This window comes from Leptodactylus fuscus, chromosome 1, assembly GCF_031893055.1.
Source record: "Leptodactylus fuscus isolate aLepFus1 chromosome 1, aLepFus1.hap2, whole genome shotgun sequence".
Classification (NCBI taxonomy): domain Eukaryota; kingdom Metazoa; phylum Chordata; class Amphibia; order Anura; family Leptodactylidae; genus Leptodactylus; species Leptodactylus fuscus.
Genome location: NC_134265.1, coordinates 208,081,939 through 208,104,501, shown reverse-complemented (window position 1 = coordinate 208,104,501; position 22,563 = coordinate 208,081,939). Strand labels below are relative to the sequence as shown.

General features: G+C 41.5%; 1 protein-coding gene across 1 annotated transcript in view; it reads left to right on the top strand.

Annotated features, from left to right (window-relative positions):
* KISS1R (KISS1 receptor) overlaps positions 1 to 22,563 on the top strand; it is a 256,594-nt gene that overhangs the window by 222,523 nt on the left and 11,508 nt on the right. The window contains exon 4 of the mRNA XM_075283646.1: positions 12,329 to 12,567. Coding sequence (XP_075139747.1) covers positions 12,329 to 12,567 — 239 coding nt within the window. The remainder of the gene's footprint in view (positions 1 to 12,328; positions 12,568 to 22,563) is intronic.

Below are 22,563 nucleotides of genomic sequence, written 5' to 3'. Positions count from 1 at the left end.
TAGTCCCACAAACTATTCACCATGTGAACTCCACCAACACACCCAGCTTTCTGGGAGATGGAAACCTTTTATACCTATAGACATTTCCCATAATCCTCTGCAATTTTCTCTATAAAACACTGGAGTTGCTGTAGACTTATAAGGTCAGGGCAGACACATCCTAGTGCAACTCCATTACTGCAGGTAAGTGTCCAAAAAAAACACTTTATTAATCCATGTTATTGTGAACATTTCCCTAGTTTTGGTACATTGTTCCCAGGTGGCAAGACAAGAAATAGTAGGAAAATAAAGCATTAGGTGGCCAGCCTAATGAGGAAAGGAAGGAATAAAAAGCAGGAATAGAATATTCACACAGAGATTTTACCAGACCTGGGGACTCCTGCACCACCACTAAGGTTACAAAGAGGAAATCGCATGTAAACATAACACAAAACAGTTTCCCTATTCACAGGCATTAAGACCCCAGTGCTTCGGTTTCAGATTTTCTGTCTCAAACTAAGGCAGCTCGTCTAAAGATAAGCCAGATTCATCAGTCACTTTGAGGCTGAGGCCCCACGTACCAAGCCAGAGTCAAAAAGCTCTGCCGAGCACAGTGGAAACGCATCACGTTTTTTTTCCGCAAGCTCTGTGGACATTCTGTTTCCATTATACATATAGGGAAACCACCAGCATTTCTGTAGGTATAACTGACATGCTGCAATTTACAAAACTGCAACAGTTTTGGAAATCGCAGTGTGTCCGCAGCGCATATTTTTTCGCAAGGTCTGGTTGAGATTTGCTAGAATCCTATCCACCTTTCAGCAACTGTAAAATGGCGCACTTTTTTTCTGCGGCGTTTCTGTCACGACCAAAGTGCAGCGCTTACACCACGTTGGGCCCCATCCTTCCGCAGCTCTTTTTTTTTTTGGTGTGCAGAGTTTGTGTTTACTACATTTCTATTGTTAAGATAGGCCATCAATATCTGATCATATGGAGCAAAGACTTGACTACAACAGATGTTTCAGGACTGATCAGTTGTATCTGTCATCATTATGAGTTAGCCATTAAAAAAAGGTATCACCTACTGAAGACTCGCAAGTTTTTAGTTTTTTATATTTCATACCCACTGGCTAACACGGTACAAAAACAAACATTTTCCTTATACCAGTTGTATCTGGTAATAGATATCTAACATGCTTGTTTATTTTTTTGTTTACGTTATGGGATTTTTAAATGTAATTTTTTTTTTTTCTTTTTACCTATTCCACCAGGGAACTTGAACCTAGGATCTCTGATCACCAATGCAATGTACTACAATATACACTCACCGGCCACTTTATTAGGTACACCTGTTCAACTGCTCGTTAACACTTAATTTCTAATCAGCCAATCACATAGCGGCAACTCAGTGCATTTAGGCATGTAGACATGGTCAAGACAATCTCCTGCAGTTCAAACCGAGCATCCGTATGGGGAAGAAAGGTGATTTGAGTGCCTTTGAACGTGGCATGGTTGTTGGTGCCAGAAGGGCTGGTCTGAGTATTTCAGAAACTGCTGATCTACTGGGATTTTCACGCACAACCATCTCTAGGGTTTACAGAGAATGGTCCGAAAAAGAAAAAACATCCAGTGAGCGGCAGTTCTGTGGGCGGAAATGCGTTGTTGATGCCAGAGGTCAGAGGAGAATGGCCAGACTGGTTCGAGCTGATAGAAAGGCAACAGTGACTCAAATAGCCACCCGTTACAACCAAGGTAGCCAGAAGAGCATCTCTGAATGCACAGTACGCCGAACTTTGAGGCAGATGGGCTACAGCAGCAGAAGACCACACCGGGTGCCACTCCTTTCAGCTAAGAACAGGAAACTGAGGCTACAATTTGCACAAGCTCATCGAAATTGGACAATTGAAGATTGGAAAAACGTTGCCTGGTCTGATGAGTCTCGATTTCTGCTGCGACATTCGGATGGTAGGGTCAGAATTTGGCGTCAACAACATGAAAGCATGGATCCATCCTGCCTTGTATCAACGGTTCAGGCTGGTGGTGGTGGTGTCATGGTGTGGGGAATATTTTCTTGGCACTCTTTGGGCCCCTTGGTACCAATTGAGCATCGTTGCAACACCAAAGCCTACCTGAGTATTGTTGCTGACCATATCCATCCCTTTATGACCACAATGTACCCAACATCTGATGGCTACTTTCAGCAGGATAATGCGCCATGTCATAAAGCTGGAATCATCTCAGACTGGTTTCTTGAACATGACAATGAGTTCACTGTACTCCAATGGCCTCCACAGTCACCAGATCTCAATCCAATAGAGCATCTTTGGGATGTGGTGGAACGGGAGATTCGCATCATGGATGTGCAGCCGACAAATCTGCGGCAACTGTGTGATGCCATCATGTCAATATGGACCAAAATCTCTGAGGAATGCTTCCAGCACCTTGTTGTATCTATGCCACGAAGAATTGAGGCAGTTCTGAAGGCAAAAGGGGGTCCAACCCGTTACTAGCATGGTGTACCTAATAAAGTGGCCGGTGAGTGTATAGTATAGGCTTCCTATGTGTTATAAGGAGCAGGAGTCTGGAGAGTTTTGCTCGGCCTTCCGGTTGCCATGACAACTCCTTGGACCCCTCAATCTTTACCCCAACCACCGCAGATGCCGGGACTGCAGCTCATCATGGCGTCTGAGGGATTAATCCGTAGTATTTTTCAACTCAAGCAAATAGTCTTGGGGCACGAGCACAACCCCTGTGTCCACAGCATTACAGCACCATACTATTACGGTGCTGAGTGTTAAGTATATGCTCAATGTGACATAATAGTACTGTGCAGAGCGGAAAGGGGTTAATGGCTGTACCAGCTTTTAGAAAGAGAAAAAAATAGGAAAAAATGAGGTGCAATTAAAAATGCAAGATATAAAGTCTACCACCTCCCCCAAGCATATTCAATTTGCAGTGCAGAAAATGACACAGGCAGGAGATTGTTGGGGTCTGAGAGGCAAGGCTGAAAGCCCGCCCCCAGTGCACCAACTGACAAATTTACATAAGATTCAAATTTGTTTTTCTCCAAATCTATAAAGTTACATACATAAGGTATAATGTTTATCGCTGTAATGTGCTCTGTAACGTCTACAAAGTTCCTATTATATCTATACGGAAAATGCCAAGTATAACTGACGTTGCCATTTTCAAAAACAAATTATTGAAATCGCAGCATTTTCCCTGCACTTTTTTTCTGCAGGGTGCAGACGGGATTAGCCAGAATAAGGCAGGTAATATAAAACGCTGCGTTTTTTGCAACATGGGGCCTTTTCTTAAAGTATGTTTAATAACATACTGCATTATCTGAACTGGGCTGATCACATGGATGCACTGTACAGAAATGGCCACAGCAGGCTGTACCTGCTTAGGAGGCTGAGGGCCTTTAAAGTCTAAGGGGCACTTCTTAGGGCCTTTTTCAACTCTATAGTGGCATCAGTCATCTTCTTCGGAGTGGCCTGCTGGGGGAGTAGCATATCAATCAGGGATATGAATAGGCTTGACTAGCTGATTAGAAAGACCAGCTCTGTCCTAGGGAGCCAGTGGTGGGTGACAGAAGGATACTGTCCGTGGTGAGTTCCATGCTGGAGTATAACTCCCATCCCATGCATGAGACAGTGATAGCACTGGGCAGTACTGTCAGTGACCGACTGCTTTACCGTAAGGGTCCATTCACACGGAGGAAAATGGTGAGGAATTTGGTGTGGAATTTTCCAAAAAAAAGCCTCCCATTGATTTTAATGGGTTCTGCTAGCTAGCTGTTTTGTTTTTTTGTTTTTTTTCCCACTAGCGGAATGAAAAATTCTGCTACTGGGAAAAAAAGCTAGCAAAACCCATTGAAATCAATGGGAGGCTTTTTTTTTCAGCGTGGAAAATTCCACACCAAATTCCTCACCATTTTCCTCCATGTGAATGGACCCTAAGGGAGCCTTCACATGGAGTTTATGCTCCGCTCATTCTTTTTTTTTATTTTTTTTTTTTATGTAGATCGTGAGCCCCACGTAGAGCTCACAATGTACATTTTTCCCTATCAGTATGTCTTTTTGGAATATGGGATGGAAATCCATGCAAACACGGGGAGAACATACAAACTCCTTGCAGATGGTTTTTTGCCCTTGGCAGGATTTGAACGCCAGGCCCCCAGCGCTGCAAGGCTGCAGTGCTAACCACTGAGCCACCGTGTGACCCCACGCTTCGCTCATTCTGAACGTAAACTCGTTCAGAATGAGCGGCGTTAAAACAGATCCCATTGATTTCTATGGGTGCCAGCATACACATGCTACCCATTCAATGGGAGGTTTTTTTACCTATTGCTTTCAATGTGATAAAGGAGCGCTATCTGAAGTGTTTCCTCCCCGCTGTGGTTAGGCTGTACAACCAACACTGAGCTAAACGAAGGTCATTCTATACAGAGAACTGAAAGATCTTTAAGTTGAGATATTCTTTCTACTACCTTTTTTTTTACCTTTACCTTTTTTTTTTTAATCTGTACCAATGTCTCTAACTTGGAGCTTTTGTATATTGTATTATCTATGTTGCTGTAAAACATTGAATTTCACCATGGTGGGACTATTGAAGGATAATCTTATCTTATGGCATCCAGATACCAAACATCTAAATCTATGTTCCAAAAGTCACATAGCACTCCCTCACATCTGCACCCTCATGTGCACCCAAACTGCAGTTTAAGCCCATATGTATGATGTTTTATCCGGGATAACCTACTTAATGTCATATGTGGGTATAAACTGCTGTTTTGGGCGTACCCGGGCACAGAAGGGAAGAAGAATCATTTGGTTTTTAGAGCACAGATTTAGACTGTTAGGTTTTTGGCTGCCATGCCACTTTTTCAGAGCCCTCAAAAATACCTGTAAAGTGGAATACTCTCACACGTCACCACATGTCAAGGAGTTTATACAGGGCTACAGTAAACATTTTTAGCCCTCTAGTGTTGCATTAAACTTTTTTCAAGACATAAATGTGCAGCTGATGGTGAAAGGTGAAAATAGCAATTTTTCCAAGAATACCTAATTTCAGTGCATAATATAAGGTGCCCAGCTTGCTCCAAAAGCTGTTGTGCCTGGAAGGTTTTGGAGTGCGTGTCTCTGCTGACATAAGCTGGGCACAACATATCGAGCACTGAATTGGCATATCTATAGAAAAATTGCAAATTTAACTTTTTTTTTATTATCAGCAGAGCATTCATTTCTGGAAACTAAATTAATTTAACACTCAAGGGTTAAAAATGCTAGCTATGCCGTTTAATAAATATGCAACACTCAGGAGGGTCAGGATTGATATCACGGGTAATATGTCAGATGTGGCCGGCTTGTAGAATGACCCTTGATCCCAACTGTGCACAAAGCCTTTTTGATGTCCCCGACTACCCGCCCCCACGTGGTACCTGACAATGACAACAGACAACTAGGTCTCGGGGGTAGTCGTTGCTCTTTTTACTAGCAGGACGAGGTAATACAAATGTACAGATGATGGAGTAATTATTCACATACAATTCTGTGATCACTGCAGTTAGTGTGATGGAGAATGGAGCAAAAATACTTTGGGTAGTTTAGCTAGTAGTTGCTTGAGTAGTTTAACTTGGATATAATTGTAAGGAAGGCCTGTATCCAGGGGGTTAGTCCTCAACAAACTGGGTACACGTATGTAGGAGAGGAAACAGGGGTGTTGACAGCAGGAGACCCTCAAATTCTGTGAGACTAGCTATGGGCTCCTTACATATAGATTTGTCCCAAAGACTTACTTGCAGAGAGATACCTGCAGAGTTCCCAGATGTATGGATAACAGGTCAGTATACTTTAGTACTTGCAGACTTGGGGCTTCAGAGGAAAACACTCTCTGAGAAGAATCTTTAGCACAGAGGAAGAGACATCTCTGGTTGAAGTGCCCTGATGCTTGGCTAACATATCCAACTCTGCTCCAAATATGCAGATCTCTGCACATACACACAACGATCATCAGGGTTTCCAACACTCTTCAGAGAGGGCTGTAACTCAACTCCTCCTCCAGGCCAATCAAGGGAGCTTGATTGGTTCTGAAGGTCACCTGATCATACTGGACACTCCTTTACATTAGCACACTAGGATGATGCAATCACAGACATAAACTAAAATGAAAAGTATAGGCAGGTGCAGTTCACAAAACATCCACAAGATGGTGAATTCATAGACTCCCATGTGTGCTGGCTCTTGTGAAATAAATATACATGTTAAATATATAGGAAGGAATGGGGAGATACCTCTTTACTTCAGATGCAAATGTCCATACCATCTCGGTCTGCATGGACTATTAAAGGGAATGGGACGAGCAGTACTGGGACATTACAAATATCTTAAGGAGTATAGTTTACAAAATGGGGTCACTTGCCTGTGGATTTCACTTTATTGGTAATTTAGGGGCTCTGCAAAAGTGGCATGACATTCAAAAACTAAACTGTGCTCCAGAAACCAAAGTAGTGTTCCTTCCCTTCTGTGCCCGGCTGTGCCCAAACAGGAATTTAATGCCCGCATATGACTTTGTTTCATTAGGTTCACACTTGTGCCTGGTATCTGTCTGCTGCCAAACCGTTTAAAATAAAAAAAAACTGGTTCAAAAAGGATTCCAAATTGTTACATAGTGGAATCCATCTTTTTAGACAGATTAGTCAAAGGGCATCATCTAAAACTGTCCATTTGTTTGCTTTTGACAAATCTGTTTTTTGTTGTTTTTCCCCTTTCTTCATTCTGAGCATGTGCAGAGATAAAAATGGATTTCAAAATGTACATAAACAGATTACTGTGTGTACGCCTTCCATAGACCTCAATGTTAAATAAAATGGATTTGTTGCTGTCTATCTGGTATCCTTATTTTTTGGATGGAGAAAAGTCCTGCACATCTTGCTGATTTGTTTTAGGGTTTTTATGCTCACTTGTATAGCACCATCATATTTTGCAGCACTTTACAGACATTGTCAGTTACTGTCTCATACAGGGCTCACAATCTACATTCCCCATCAGTATGTCTTTGGAATGTCAGAGGAAACCCACACAAGCACAGGGAGAACATACACACTCCTCACAGATGCTATCCTTCGCCTTATTCAAACTGAAGACTCCAGAGCTAACCACTGAGCCACCTTGCTTCCCTGTACTCAGATTATTTGTTACCTGTACTCCTATTATTGACCCCTGGCTTTACCTTTGAGTATTCTCTTGGATCCCGATTCTGTACTGCATTGTTCGACTGTTACTGACCCCTTGGCTAGCTGACCTCCCTTTTGTTGTTGTTCGTCTTGTCTGCATTCTGTGTCATCACCTATATCTAGGTAGGGTTTTGCCGCCCAGTTGTCACCTGTTGCTTAGGACAGGACAGGCAAGTAGGAAGGGACAGGGGAGAATTCAGCTTAAGACTCACTGTCTTGTTGTGCCCCTCTCCCCAGGGTTCACCAGCAGCTACTGGGGAGTTGCTCATCTTGCATATGGGGCCTTAGCCAAAATGTAAAGTTTTTGCTTGTGTTTGCTGCATGTGTATGGAAAAATTGGGCAAGATACTTGTCAGCCAAACCAGTGCTTATCATCCAACAGCTACAGTCCTATGAAAAAGTTTGGGCACCCCTATTAATCTTAATCATTTTTAGTTCTAAATATTTTTGTGTTTATAACAGCCATTTCAGTTTGATATATCTAATAACTGATGGACACAGTAATATTTCAGGATTGAAATGAGGTTTATTGTACTAACAGAAAATGTGCAATATGCATTAAACCAAAATTTGACCGGTGCAAAAGTATGGGCACCTCAACAGAAAAGTGACATTAATATTTAGTAGATCCTCCTTTTGCAAAGATAACAGCCTCTAGTCGCTTCCTGTAGCTTTTAATCAGTTCCTGGATCCTGGATAAAGGTATTTTGGACAAACAATTCAAGTTCAGTTAAGTTAGATGGTCGCCGAGCATGGACAGCCTGCTTCAAATCATCCCACAGATGTTCAATGATATTCAGGTCTGGGGACTGGGATGGCCATTCCAGAACATTGTAATTGTTCCTCTGCATGAATGCCTGAGGATTTGGAGCGGTGTTTTGGATCATTGTCTTGCTGAAATATCCATCCCCGGCGTAACTTCAACTTCGTCACTGATTCTTGAACATTATTCTCAAGAATCTGCTGATACTGAGTGGAATCCATGCGACTCTCAACTTTAACAAGATTCCCGATGCTGGCATTGGCCACACAGCCCCAAAGCATGATGGAACCTCCACCAAATTTTACAGTGGGTAGCATGTGTTTTTCTTGGAATGCTGTTTCTTTTTGGACGCCATGCATAACGCCTTTTTTTATAACCAAACAACTCAATTTTTGTTTCCAAAATGAAGCTGCCTTGTCCAAATGTGCTTTTTCATACCTCAGGCAACTCTATTTGTGGCGTACGTGCAGAAACGGCTTCTTTCTCATCACTCTCCCATACAGCTTGTATTTGTGCAAAGTGCGCTGTATAGTTGACCGATGCACAGTGACACCATCTGCAGCAAGATGATGCTGCAGCTCTTTGGAGGTGGTCTGTGGATTGTCCTTGACTGTTCTCACCATTCTTCTTCTCTGCCTTTCTGATATTTTTCTTGGCCTGCCACTTCTGGGCTTAACAAGAACTGTCCCTGTGCTCTTCCATTTCCTTACTATGTTCCTCACAGTGGAAACTGACAGGTTAAATCTCTGAGACAACTTTTTGTATCCTTCCCCTGAACAACTATGTTGAACAATCTTTGTTTTCAGATCATTTGAGAGTTGTTTTGAGTAGCCCATGATGCCACTCTTCAGAGGAGATTCAAATAGAAGATCAACTTGCAATTGGCCACCTTAAATACCTTTTCTTATGATTGGATACATCTGGCTATGAAGTTCAAAGCTCACTGAGGTTACAAAACCAATTTTGTGCTTCAGTAAGTCAGTAAAAAGTAGTTAGGGGAATTCAAATCAATAAAATGATAAGGGTGCCCATACTTTTGCACCGGTCAAATTTTGGTTTAATGCATATTGCACATTTTCTGTTAGTACAATAAACCTCATTTCAATCCTGAAATATTACTGTGTCCATCAGTTATTAGATATATCAAACTGAAATGGCTGTTGCAAACACCAAAATATTTAGAACAAAAAATGATTAAGATTAATAGGGGTGCCCAAACTTTTTCATAGGACTGTATTTAAAGTGTAGGGCTGTCTTTATAAAAAGCATAGTTGGCAGATGTAGAATGTGCGGAACACACAAAAGTACTGTAGGGATAGCTGGAAAAAGAAAATCATCGATCACCCACCTTCCTTAATTGTTTTGCCTTCCCATTCATTTAGGCTTATCTAACCAAGAATATTATTTTCTTATGGTTTGCAATGACTTTTACTGGGTTTCAAGGGCACTTTAAGTCAAATAATGGAGCGTGGAAGAGGGATGAGTGGGAACATTGCCCAGGAGATGATGTGAATAAATGCTAATGAATGTCAACATTCTCCAATCAGCTGTTATTGTCCACTTCAATGCAGGAAAATTAAGTAAAAGAAAATCAAGTCATTACAAATGAAATCATTGGAGACAATTATCATCTGCAGATGTCTTGCTAATGGTTCAAGTATTCTGCATATAGAATGTAAAGGCAAAATAATGTCATTATGAGTTCAGCTCATAATTTCCAAGTGACATTTCCTGCATCTGGGGTTGATCATAGCTCTGATTCCTGAATGTCCAAAGCAAAGTTGCAACTATGATAGTCAATCACAATCACTAATGATCATATAACACAGTGAGGAAGATATGGAATTTACATACCCAACTATTTCTGTCTGATTTGGATTTTTTATGGCAATACGACACATACCGTATTTTCCGGACTATAAGGCGCACATAAAAACCTACGATTTCCTCAGAAATCGTAAGTGCAGCTTATAGTCCGGTGCGGCTTATATATGGATGGAAGCGGCTGCAAAGTCTGCGTGCCGCTTCCATACATACATAAAAGGCACCGTAAGGGTGCATTCACAGTACGGAACGCCGGCGTGTATCACAGCAGTACACGCCGGCGTTACAGCAGGGCTGCCGGACACTTCCTATTCATTTCTATGGGAGCCGGCATGCGAGCGCTCCCCATAGAAATGAATGGACAGACACTTCCCATTCATTTCTATGGGAGCCGGCATGCGAGCGCTCTATGAATGGAAAAAAGCAGTCCATTCATTTCTATGGGGAGCGCTCGCATGCCGGCTCCCATAGAAATGAATGGGAAGTGTCCGGCAGCCCTGCTGTCACGCTGAAACAGAACGTGAAACTTACCGAGCGGTGCAGGGCGGGCGGGCATTCAGGCCTCCTCTTCCTCCGATGTTCCGTCCTTCTCCGGCGCTCGCTGATAATGGCCGGGGCACATGCGCAATATCATAATGCTTCTACTACTGCGCATGCGCCCAGGCCATTATCAGCGAGCGGCGGAGGAGGAGGACGGAACATCGGAGGAAGAGGAGGCCTGAATGCCCGCCCATCCTGCACCGCTCGGTAAGTTTCACAACATTACGGTTGGGCTCTATCAGCATGATTTTGCTGATAGAGCCCCTCCTCGCCTGCCGAGCGTTTCCAATAGAAGCGGCTGGCACGCGGGGGGTTAAGCGGCCGCTGGCAAAGTCTGCCTGCCGCCGCTTTCAAGAACATATAATGCGCACCGGACTGCGGCTTATAGTCCGGTGCGCCTTATATATGAACCGAGACGGACTATAAGGCGCTCATGGGCAATGCGGCTTATAGTCCAGTGCGCCTTATAGTCCGTAAAATACGGTAAAAAAAGGAATGAAAAAATACTTCATTGGTAACTAACTTATCAACAAACTGTACCTGAATGACTGGAGTATTAGAATCCTTTAAAATTACACTATGGAACAGAGCCTGCACTCAAATTGGGGCCCACAACTTCTTGATCTATCTTATCTGCTATAGAGTGTGAATTAGAAAATTATTAAAAAATTATAAACATTCAGTATTGAAACGAATCAGAGACATTATCCAGGAACACCTTAAGGCTCTGTTCCCACGGAGTAATGCGCCGCTCATTCTGACACCTAAACACATGTCAGAGTGAGGTGCTTCAAAACAGATCCCATTGACTTCAATGGGTACCGACTTCCACTCGCTACTCATTGAATTCAATGGGAGGCTTTTTTACCTATTGCTTTCAATGTGATACGCACATCAGAATGAGCAGCGTGTTACTCCGTGAGAACAGAGCAAAAGGCTAATTCCCCACGTAGTGGGCCACAGCAAAAAAGCGCTGCGGGGGAAAAAAGGCAGCAGCAACACATTGAGAGCAGTGTCAGGCAGGAACTGACAAGGGGTACAATTCTGAGCTCTGACACTACCTGCTTATAATTGGAGCTCTGAATTGCAATTGCACCCCCTGCCTTACACTGCCCTTTTTTTTTTTTCTTTTTCATTTAAGTATGTCTTTTGTAGATTGGGAGGAAATCCACGCAAACACGGGGAGAACACACAAACTCCTTGCAGATGTTGTTCCTGGCGGGATTCGAACCCAGGGCTCCAGTGCTAACCACTGAGCTACCCGTGTTGCCCCTGACACTGCCCTTCTGACATTACATTGCTAAACTAGCACATCAGGCATCAAAACTTTTGCTTGTTGCTCGGGAAAATTAGAGAGAAAATTCTAACAGCGGTGAAATAAGTGGAGCAGCAACTACTAAAAGATACAAAGAACTTGAATTGATGGGGGTGGTGAAAGGTCCTCTTTAAGGATTTTTATGTCTACACCTATTTATGACCTTTAGGCTGAGGCTCCACGTTGTGGAAATGCAGCTTTTTTCGATGTAAAATGCAGCATTTTTTTATGCGATTCCTGAAAGGCCAAAGGCAATGTGCTTCTGTAACATGGGGCCTTAGCTGGGATCAGCAAAGTCTCCTTATGTTGTAGCGTCTCTCATCGCTGAGATATAGGTGCTCTTAGTTTCAGTTACCAATATCACTGTACTCTCTTATACCGTAAATGGGATGGTCTCCACTGCCCCGTTCTAGTGCTGGGTTGTATAGCCTAGTCTCTTAACAATACAGTGATATAAGTAGCCCAAACTCCAAAAATATCTCTGTGCCGAGAGAAGCCACTCATTTTAGTATGGGAACCACTTTCTAATGCTATATAACATGCACTGGGTTATAGGACATGAAAGTTCCCTTTTAAATCTAAACCTAAAATAAATTGGCAATCACTCCTTAGATAGACAGCTGCATGTGCATAATGCTGTGACTAACTTGCATTTATCTTTCATTTATAGGTTCCTTTATTGTGTCTATCCCAGTTCCAATTTATAACAAGCTCATAGAAGGCTATTGGTTTGGGCCACAGATGTACTGCATTGAATCTTTTCCATCAGTTTCCCATGAGAAGGCCTTCATCCTGTACAACTTCCTTGTGGTATACCTGCTGCCATTGCTCACAATTTGTATATGTTACTCTGCCATGGTTTACCAGATGGGGCGGCCTTCTGTGGAGCCGGCTGATAACAGCTACCAGGTAAAAATCTGGAACCTGCTAAAATGTACTCTACAGTGGCGTAACTACCACCATAGCAGCAGAGGCAGCTGCCACAGGGCCCGGGACATCAGGGGCCCGGTGACAGCTGCTACCACTGCTATCATTATTCTCGGAGGTCTTTTCGACAGGGGGGTTGGTGGAATACTTTCCACCAACAGGGGGCCCCGAAGCTGCAGCAACGGCTGAGACACAGGAGCTGCAGGTCTGGTTCCTCTCAGCGCTTCAGGACACTCCCCCTCTCCCTTTCTCTGGCTTCTCTCTGCCCACCAATGAGAGGGCTGAGGAGAGCCCAGGAGGCGGGGCTTATCCCTGCTGAGCTCCTGCCGTCCTGCACTCAAGAGGAAGCTGAAGAAGAAGCTGCTCCAGGAAAATGAAACTGAAGAAGGAAAACAGGTCCACAGGTACATACTGGGGTTACTATACTTATTAATATCAGGTCCACAGGTACATACTGGGGTTACTATACTTATTAATATCAGGTACACAGGTACATAGTGGGGTTACTATACTTATTAATATCAGGTACACAGGTACATACTGGGGTTACTATACTTATTAATATCAGGTACACAGGACATACTGGGGTTACTATACTTATTAATATCAGGTACACAGGTACATACTGGGGTTACTATGCTTATTAGTATCAGGTACACAGGTACATAGTGGGGTTACTATACCTATTAATATCAGGTACACAGGTACATACTGGGGTTACTATACTTATTAATATCAGGTACACAGGTACATACTGGGGTTACTATGCTTATTAATATCAGGTACACAGGTACATACTGGGGTTACTATACTTATTAATATCAGGTACACAGGTACATAGTGGGGTTACTATACTTATTAATATCAGGTACACAGGTACATACTGGGGTTACTATACTTATTAGTATCAGGTACACAGGTACATACTGGGGTTACTATACTTATTAGTATCAGGTACACAGGTACATAGTGGGGTTACTATACCTATTAATATCAGGTACACAGGTACATACTGGGGTTACTATACTTATTAATATCAGGTACACAGGTACATACTGGGGTTACTATACTTATTAGTATCAGGTACACAGGTACATACTGGGGTTACTATGCTTATTAATATCAGGTACACAGGTACATACTGGGGTTACTATGCTTATTAATATCAGGTACACAGGTACATACTGGGGTTACTATGCTTATTAGTATCAGGTACACAGGTACATAGTGGGGTTACTATACCTATTAATATCAGGTACACAGGTACATACTGGGGTTACTATACTTATTAATATCAGGTACACAGGTACATACTGGGGTTACTATGCTTATTAGTATCAGGTACACAGGTACATAGTGGGGTTACTATACCTATTAATATCAGGTACACAGGTACATACTGGGGTTACTATACTTATTAATATCAGGTACACAGGTACATACTGGGGTTACTATGCTTATTAATATCAGGTACACAGGTACATACTGGGGTTACTATACTTATTAATATCAGGTACACAGGTACATAGTGGGGTTACTATACTTATTAATATCAGGTACACAGGTACATACTGGGGTTACTATACTTATTAGTATCAGGTACACAGGTACATACTGGGGTTACTATACTTATTAGTATCAGGTACACAGGTACATAGTGGGGTTACTATACCTATTAATATCAGGTACACAGGTACATACTGGGGTTACTATACTTATTAATATCAGGTACACAGGTACATACTGGGGTTACTATACTTATTAGTATCAGGTACACAGGTACATACTGGGGTTACTATGCTTATTAATATCAGGTACACAGGTACATACTGGGGTTACTATGCTTATTAATATCAGGTACACAGGTACATACTGGGGTTACTATACTTATTAGTATCAGGTACACAGGTACATACTGGGGTTACTATACTTATTAATATCAGGTACACAGGTACATACTGGGGTTACTATACTTATTAGTATCAGGTACACAGGTACATACTGGGGTTACTATACCTATTAATATCAGGTACACAGGTACATACTGGGGTTACTATACTTATTAATATCAGGTACACAGGTACACACTGGGGTTACTATACTTATTAATATCAGGTACACAGGTACACACTGGGGTTACTATACTTATTACTATCAGGTACACAGGTACATACTGGGGTTACTATACTTATTAATATCAGGTACACAGGTACACACTGGGGTTACTATACTTATTAATATCAGGTACACAGGTACACACTGGGGTTACTATACTTATTAATATCAGGTACACAGGTACATACTGGGGTTACTATACTTATTAATATCAGGTACACAGGTACATACTGGGGTTACTATACTTATTAATATCAGGTACACAGGTACATACTGGGGTTACTATACTTATTAATATCAGGTACACAGGTACATACTGGGGTTACTATACTTATTAATATCAGGTCCACAGGTACATACTGGGGTTACTATACTTATTAATATCAGGTCCACAGGTACATACTGGGGTTACTATACTTATTAATATCAGGTCCACAGGTACATACTGGGGTTACTATGCTTATTAATATCAGGTACACAGGACATACTGGGGTTACTATACTTATTAATATCAGGTACACAGGTACATACTGGGGTTACTATACTTATTAGTATCAGGTACACAGGTACATACTGGGGTTACTATACTTATTAATATCAGGTACACAGGTACACACTGGGGTTACTATACTTATTAATATCAGGTCCACAGGTACACACTGGGGTTACTATACTTATTAATATCAGGTACACAGGTACACACTGGGGTTACTATACTTATTAATATCAGGTACACAGGTACACACTGGGGTTACTATACTTATTAATATCAGGTCCACAGGTACACACTGGGGTTACTATACTTATTAATATCAGGTACACAGGTACATACTGGGGTTACTATACTTATTAGTATCAGGTACACAGGTACATACTGGGGTTACTATACTTATTAGTATCAGGTACACAGGTACATAGTGGGGTTACTATACTTATTAATATCAGGTACACAGGTACATAGTGGGGTTACTATACCTATTAATATCAGGTACACAGGTACATACTGGGGTTACTATACTTATTAATATCAGGTACACAGGTACATACTGGGGTTACTATGCTTATTAGTATCAGGTACACAGGTACATACTGGGGTTACTATGCTTATTAATATCAGGTACACAGGTACATACTGGGGTTACTATACTTATTAATATCAGGTACACAGGTACATACTGGGGTTACTATACTTATTAGTATCAGGTACACAGGTACATACTGGGGTTACTATACCTATTAATATCAGGTACACAGGTACATACTGGGGTTACTATACTTATTAATATCAGGTACACAGGTACACACTGGGGTTACTATACTTATTAATATCAGGTACAGAGGTACATACTGGGGTTACTATACTTATTACTATCAGGTACACAGGTACATACTGGGGTTACTATACTTATTAATATCAGGTACACAGGTACACACTGGGGTTACTATACTTATTAATATCAGGTACACAGGTACACACTGGGGTTACTATACTTATTAATATCAGGTACACAGGTACATACTGGGGTTACTATACTTATTAATATCAGGTACACAGGTACATACTGGGGTTACTATACTTATTAATATCAGGTACACAGGTACATACTGGGGTTACTATACTTATTAATATCAGGTACACAGGTACATACTGGGGTTACTATACTTATTAATATCAGGTCCACAGGTACATACTGGGGTTACTATACTTATTAATATCAGGTACACAGGTACATACTGGGGTTACTATACTTATTAATATCAGGTACACAGGTACATACTGGGGTTACTATACTTATTAATATCAGGTCCACAGGTACATACTGGGGTTACTATACTTATTAATATCAGGTCCACAGGTACATACTGGGGTTACTATGCTTATTAATATCAGGTACACAGGACATACTGGGGTTACTATACTTATTAATATCAGGTACACAGGTACATACTGGGGTTACTATACTTATTAGTATCAGGTACACAGGTACATACTGGGGTTACTATACTTATTAATATCAGGTACACAGGTACACACTGGGGTTACTATACTTATTAATATCAGGTCCACAGGTACACACTGGGGTTACTATACTTATTAATATCAGGTACACAGGTACACACTGGGGTTACTATACTTATTAATATCAGGTACACAGGTACACACTGGGGTTACTATACTTATTAATATCAGGTACAAAGGTACACACTGGGGTTACTATACTTATTAATATCAGGTACACAGGTACACACTGGGGTTACTATACTTATTAATATCAGGTACACAGGTACATACTGGGGTTACTATACTTATTAATATCAGGTACACAGGTACATACTGGGGTTACTATACTTATTAATATCAGGTACATACTGGGGTTACTATGCTTATTAATATCGGGTACACAGGTACATACTGGGGTTACTATACTTATTAATATCAGGTACACAGGTATATACTGGGGTTACTATACTTATTAATATCAGGTACACAGGTACATACTGGGGTTACTATACTTATTAATATCAGGTACATACTGGGGTTACTATACTTATTAATATCGGGTACACAGGTACATACTGGGGTTACTATACTTATTAATATCAGGTACACAGGTACATACTGGGGTTACTATACTTATTAATATCAGGTACACAGGTACATACTGGGGTTACTATACTTATTAATATCAGGTACACAGGTACATACTGGGGTTACTATACTTATTAATATCAGGTACACAGGTACACACTGGGGTTACTATACTTATTAATATCAGGTACACAGGTACACACTGGGGTTACTATACTTATTAATATCAGGTACATACTGGGGTTACTATACTTATTAATATCGGGTACACAGGTACATACTGGGGTTACTATACTTATTAATATCAGGTACACAGGTACATACTGGGGTTACTATACTTATTAATATCAGGTACACAGGTACATACTGGGGTTACTATACTTATTAATATCAGGTACACAGGTACATACTGGGGTTACTATACTTATTAATATCAGGTACACAGGTACACACTGGGGTTACTATACTTATTAATATCAGGTACACAGGTACACACTGGGGTTACTATACTTATTAATATCAGGTACACAGGTACACACTGGGGTTACTATACTTATTAATATCAGGTACACAGGTACATACTGGGGTTACTATACTTATTAATATCAGGTACACAGGTACATACTGGGGTTACTATACTTATTAATATCAGGTACATACTGGGGTTACTATGCTTATTAATATCAGGTACACAGGACATACTGGGGTTACTATGCTTATTAATATCAGGTACACAGGTACACACTGGGGTTACTATACTTATTAATATCAGGTACACAGGTACACACTGGGGTTACTATACTTATTAATATCAGGTACACAGGTACACACTGGGGTTACTATACTTATTAATATCAGGTACACAGGTACATACTGGGGTTACTATACTTATTAATATCAGGTACACAGGTACATACTGGGGTTACTATACTTATTAATATCAGGTACATACTGGGGTTACTATGCTTATTAATATCAGGTACACAGGACATACTGGGGTTACTATACTTATTAATATCAGGTACACAGGTACATACTGGGGTTACTATAATTATTAATATCAGGTACACAGGTACATACTGGGGTTACTATACTTATTAATATCAGGTACACAGGTACACACTGGGGTTACTATACTTATTAATATCAGGTACACAGGTACATACCGGGGTTACTATACTTATTAATATCAGGCATTTGGGGTGATTACTTTTGTTTTAGTAACTCCATGTGCCTCATATTAATAGCAGTTAACTCTATCATGTCCCTCACCCCTGTGTGCCTCACCGTAAGAGTTACTGATATGCGAGACATATGGGGGTAATAGTAATGAAGATACTTTATTATTACCTCCATGTCTCTCACATATCAGTAACTCTTATGGTGAGGCACACAGGGGTTAATGTGAGGGACATGATGGGGTTAACTGCTATTAATATGAAGCACATGGAGTTACTAAATTGTAATGCACAGGACCAGATTTTTTTATCCACAATTTTCCTGATATAGCGGTCAGCGGTGACAAGACAGTATTTAGTCCTGTAGGGGCCACTAAGGGACATAATACTGTGTGCAGTGGCCACTCTTGGGTATAATACGGTGTGCAGGGGCCACTATGGGGTATAATACTGTGTGCAGGGGCCTCTAAGGGACATAATACTGTGTGCAGGGGCCACTATTGGGTATAATACTGTGTGCAGTGGCCACTATTGGGCATAATACTGTGTGCAGGGGCCTCTAAGGGACATAATACTGTGTGCAGGGGCCACTATTGGTCATAATAGAGTGCGCAGGAATGCGTAGGAGGGACTCAGTCGAGATCTTCGGTGTCGGGGGGGCCCCATGTCAAAAGTTCGCCATTCCTAGTTAAGCCACTGGTACTCTATATTGTAGCTATTAAAAAAAGCGAAAAAGCAGCATTTCACTGCGGCAAAAATGCTACGTTTTACACTACCTGCAAAGAGGATGGGATTCTAGCTGAATCCCATCCACACATTGTAGAAAAATATCTGCAGCGGAAAAGCCACATTATCAAAATTGCTTGTATTTTTAAAAATCGCAGCATATCAATTATACCTACAGAAATAATGGGCCTATTTCCTTACCGATCCTCACTCCTGCTCACAGCCACCTGCACTTCCCCTTCTGCGGATGTGGCTGTGATCAGGAGTGGGGATTGGTAAGTGAGGCTGCGGGCCTGCAAAAACCAACATACACTGCTATCATTATACTCTGGCGTCTTTTTAGACCCCGGAATATAATGATCATTGGGCCAGGGGCGGTAAAGGAACATAAACAACAGTGTTACTTACCCATCCCGCGCTCCGGTAGACTTCAAGCCTGTTTGTTGACGTCACAGACATCACGTGGCCAGGCCACCGTCATTATGTGTCACGATGCTGGCCTGGGTTAGGTGACGTCTGGTCCAACATTGAAGAGATCTGTGGGGAGTGCGCCATACCCAGGGAGATGCAAATAACAGTGTTTGTTATATTTGTATCCTCCCCTGGGTCTCCCCCCATTATACTCTGGGGTCCAGAAAGACCACAGAGTATAGTAATTGTTCATGGGTCCACAATGGGGCATGATACTGTGTACAGGGGTCACTATGGGGCATAATACTGTGTGCAGGGGCCACTATTGCGCATAATAATGTGTGTACAAAGTAATATAGTCCTCATGGGCTAGCATTGTGGCAATGGAGTCTAAAGATGGCTGCTACGTACTTCCTCTTTTTACAATTGTTTTTGTGCCAAATCCTCTTACAGGCCCCAGTGGAAAGGCACAAGAATGACCAGGTTGCATCTAAGTGGTTGATGATGATCTTTCACTGCAGCACTCCCTACTGTGGGTCTCTTGGATGTTAGGGTAAGTTCACACTGAGTTTTTTTGGTCAGGATTTTGAGGCCGTATCCGCCTCAAAATCCTGACCAAAAAGACAGCTTCCATTTAAATCAATGGGAGCCAGTCAGTTCTATTTCCGGGAGCGAGATGCTCATTCTTCAGGTCGTTTCGCCTCGCAATTCGGCCTGAAGACACTCCCTCCTCCTGACTAGGCCCATTCATTGGGCTTAATCCGGAGCAGAGTGCGCGACTGCATGCCGGTTCATATTCTGGACCAAAAACCCTGTGTGAACTTACCCTAAAGTGTTTTGAGTGTACCCATTGTTAGGTGCGAATGACACAGGTGACACAGTGAAACTAGAACAGACGGTGCTTACGGCACAGTTTACTTAAGAAGTCACAAGTAACATGGAGATGCAGATTCTTTAGTCAGACACTATCCACATACAGAGCACTCTACATACACAGAAGCCATGACTGTCCCCTTCTGAAAATGTGGATGAAAAAATCACGCAGTCAGGAGATGTGAAGGCCCCATAATAGTCAACTGGGTCCCTCAGGATCTTTTATCATTCATTATCTGGACTGTTTTTACTCTTTAACCCTTTCCTGACATTTGCTGTAATAGAACGACAGATGTCAGTTATTGAAATATGGCGGCCATTCGGGAGCTGAGTGGCTGCCATAGCCACCAGGTGTCTGCTATATAATACAGCAGAAACCCAGCTCTAAGGCTCCGTTCTCATGGAGTAAAGCGCTGCTCATTTAGACACGTATACACATGTCAGAGCGCGGTGCTTCAAAACAGATCCCATTGATTTCAATGTGTTACGCGCGTAAGCCGGCACCCATTGAAATCAATAGGATCTGTTACTCCATGAGAACGGAGCCTAATACCCAAGATCAGTGCCCACACTGGTCACGGGTAATAAGAGCCCGGGCACCTCCGTCATAGCTTATCGAGACGCCATTTTGCAAGTGAGATCTGGGGCCGGGATCCTGTTGTCAAGACAGCCTTCTGAAGCTTTATGCAGCCTCTCATACAAATGCTGATATGTTGCAATGCATTGTAATGCATTGGGTTTGATAAATGTGATTTTAAAAAAAAGTTCAAATCACTTCTCCATTCTCTAGAAAAAAATATTAAAGTTAAAAATTACTATGAAACAAATACACATTAGTTATCCTTGTGTCTGAAAACGCCCCGTCTACAAACTATTTTTCCTATATGGTGAACGATGTAGTGAGAAAAAAAAATCTAAAGTGCCAAACCACTGTTTTTTCGCTATTTTGTCTCGGATAAAAATTTGAAGAATATGTGATCAGAGCAATAAAAAAAGATGTCTCATGCATTAAAAAAGTGGGTGTCAGAATACAACTTATAGAAAATAAAATTTTTTGCAAAGTTTTATGTTTTTTTGTTAACCACTTCCGGACCGCCCATAGACTATAAACGTCTGGGAAGTGGTTGCCTAGTTTTTTTTGTTTTGTTTTTTTTTAAATGTATTGTTATTATATAGCCCACATAGAGCTCACAATGTCCATTTTTCCCTATCATTATGTCTGTTTTTGGAATATGGGATGGAAATCCATGCAAACATGGGGAGAACATACAAACTCCTTGCAGATGGTTTTTTGCTCTTGGCAGGATTTGAACACCAGGACTCCAGCGCTGCAAGGAGTGTGGCCCCTACGAAGTGGTTGCCTAGTTCTGACAGGACATACCGGTACGTCCAATCAGAACACAGCAGCTGCACGGAGATCGTACAGCTGCTGAAGCTGGGAGTCGGCAGAGAGATGGCAGGGAAGGTTTATTCCCTTCCCTGCCTTCTCGATCGCTGTGTATACAGCGCTCAATGAGCGCTGTATACACGGCTATGGGCGGTCACGTGATCCGCCGGGCTCAGTGTCTTACAAGTGTCTACAAGACCCAGATCAGCTCTGTAAGTGTAAAGAACAGTGTGCAGGAGGCTGTAGTCCTCCTGCAACTGAGGCTAAATGTAGCAGCCTCAGTTATAGGGAAAATCGGCCTCCCTAACAAAAAAAAAGTGATCAGATGTCCCCAAAGGTCTCTTATGACCTTATGGGGACACAATCTGAAAAAAATAAAAAATAAAAATGAAAAATAAAATAATTTTAAAAAATAAATAAAATAATATGCTAATAAAACACAGTTGTTAAAGGTTATAGCCCCACCCCCCAAACGATTCCATACAAAATAAAAATTACCGTAATGGAGAGGAAAAACTATTTTATAAAGTTTTTCAGTAGCACTTTGTGTTATTAAATAAAAAAAATAATAATAAAGTGAAAACCAGACACAATTTCCCTCCTATTAAGTTTATATTTTCCCAGATATAAAAAAAATTAAAACACATTTGAAAATAAAAACAAGACGCAAAAGACGAAAAAAGACACAAAAATTAGTT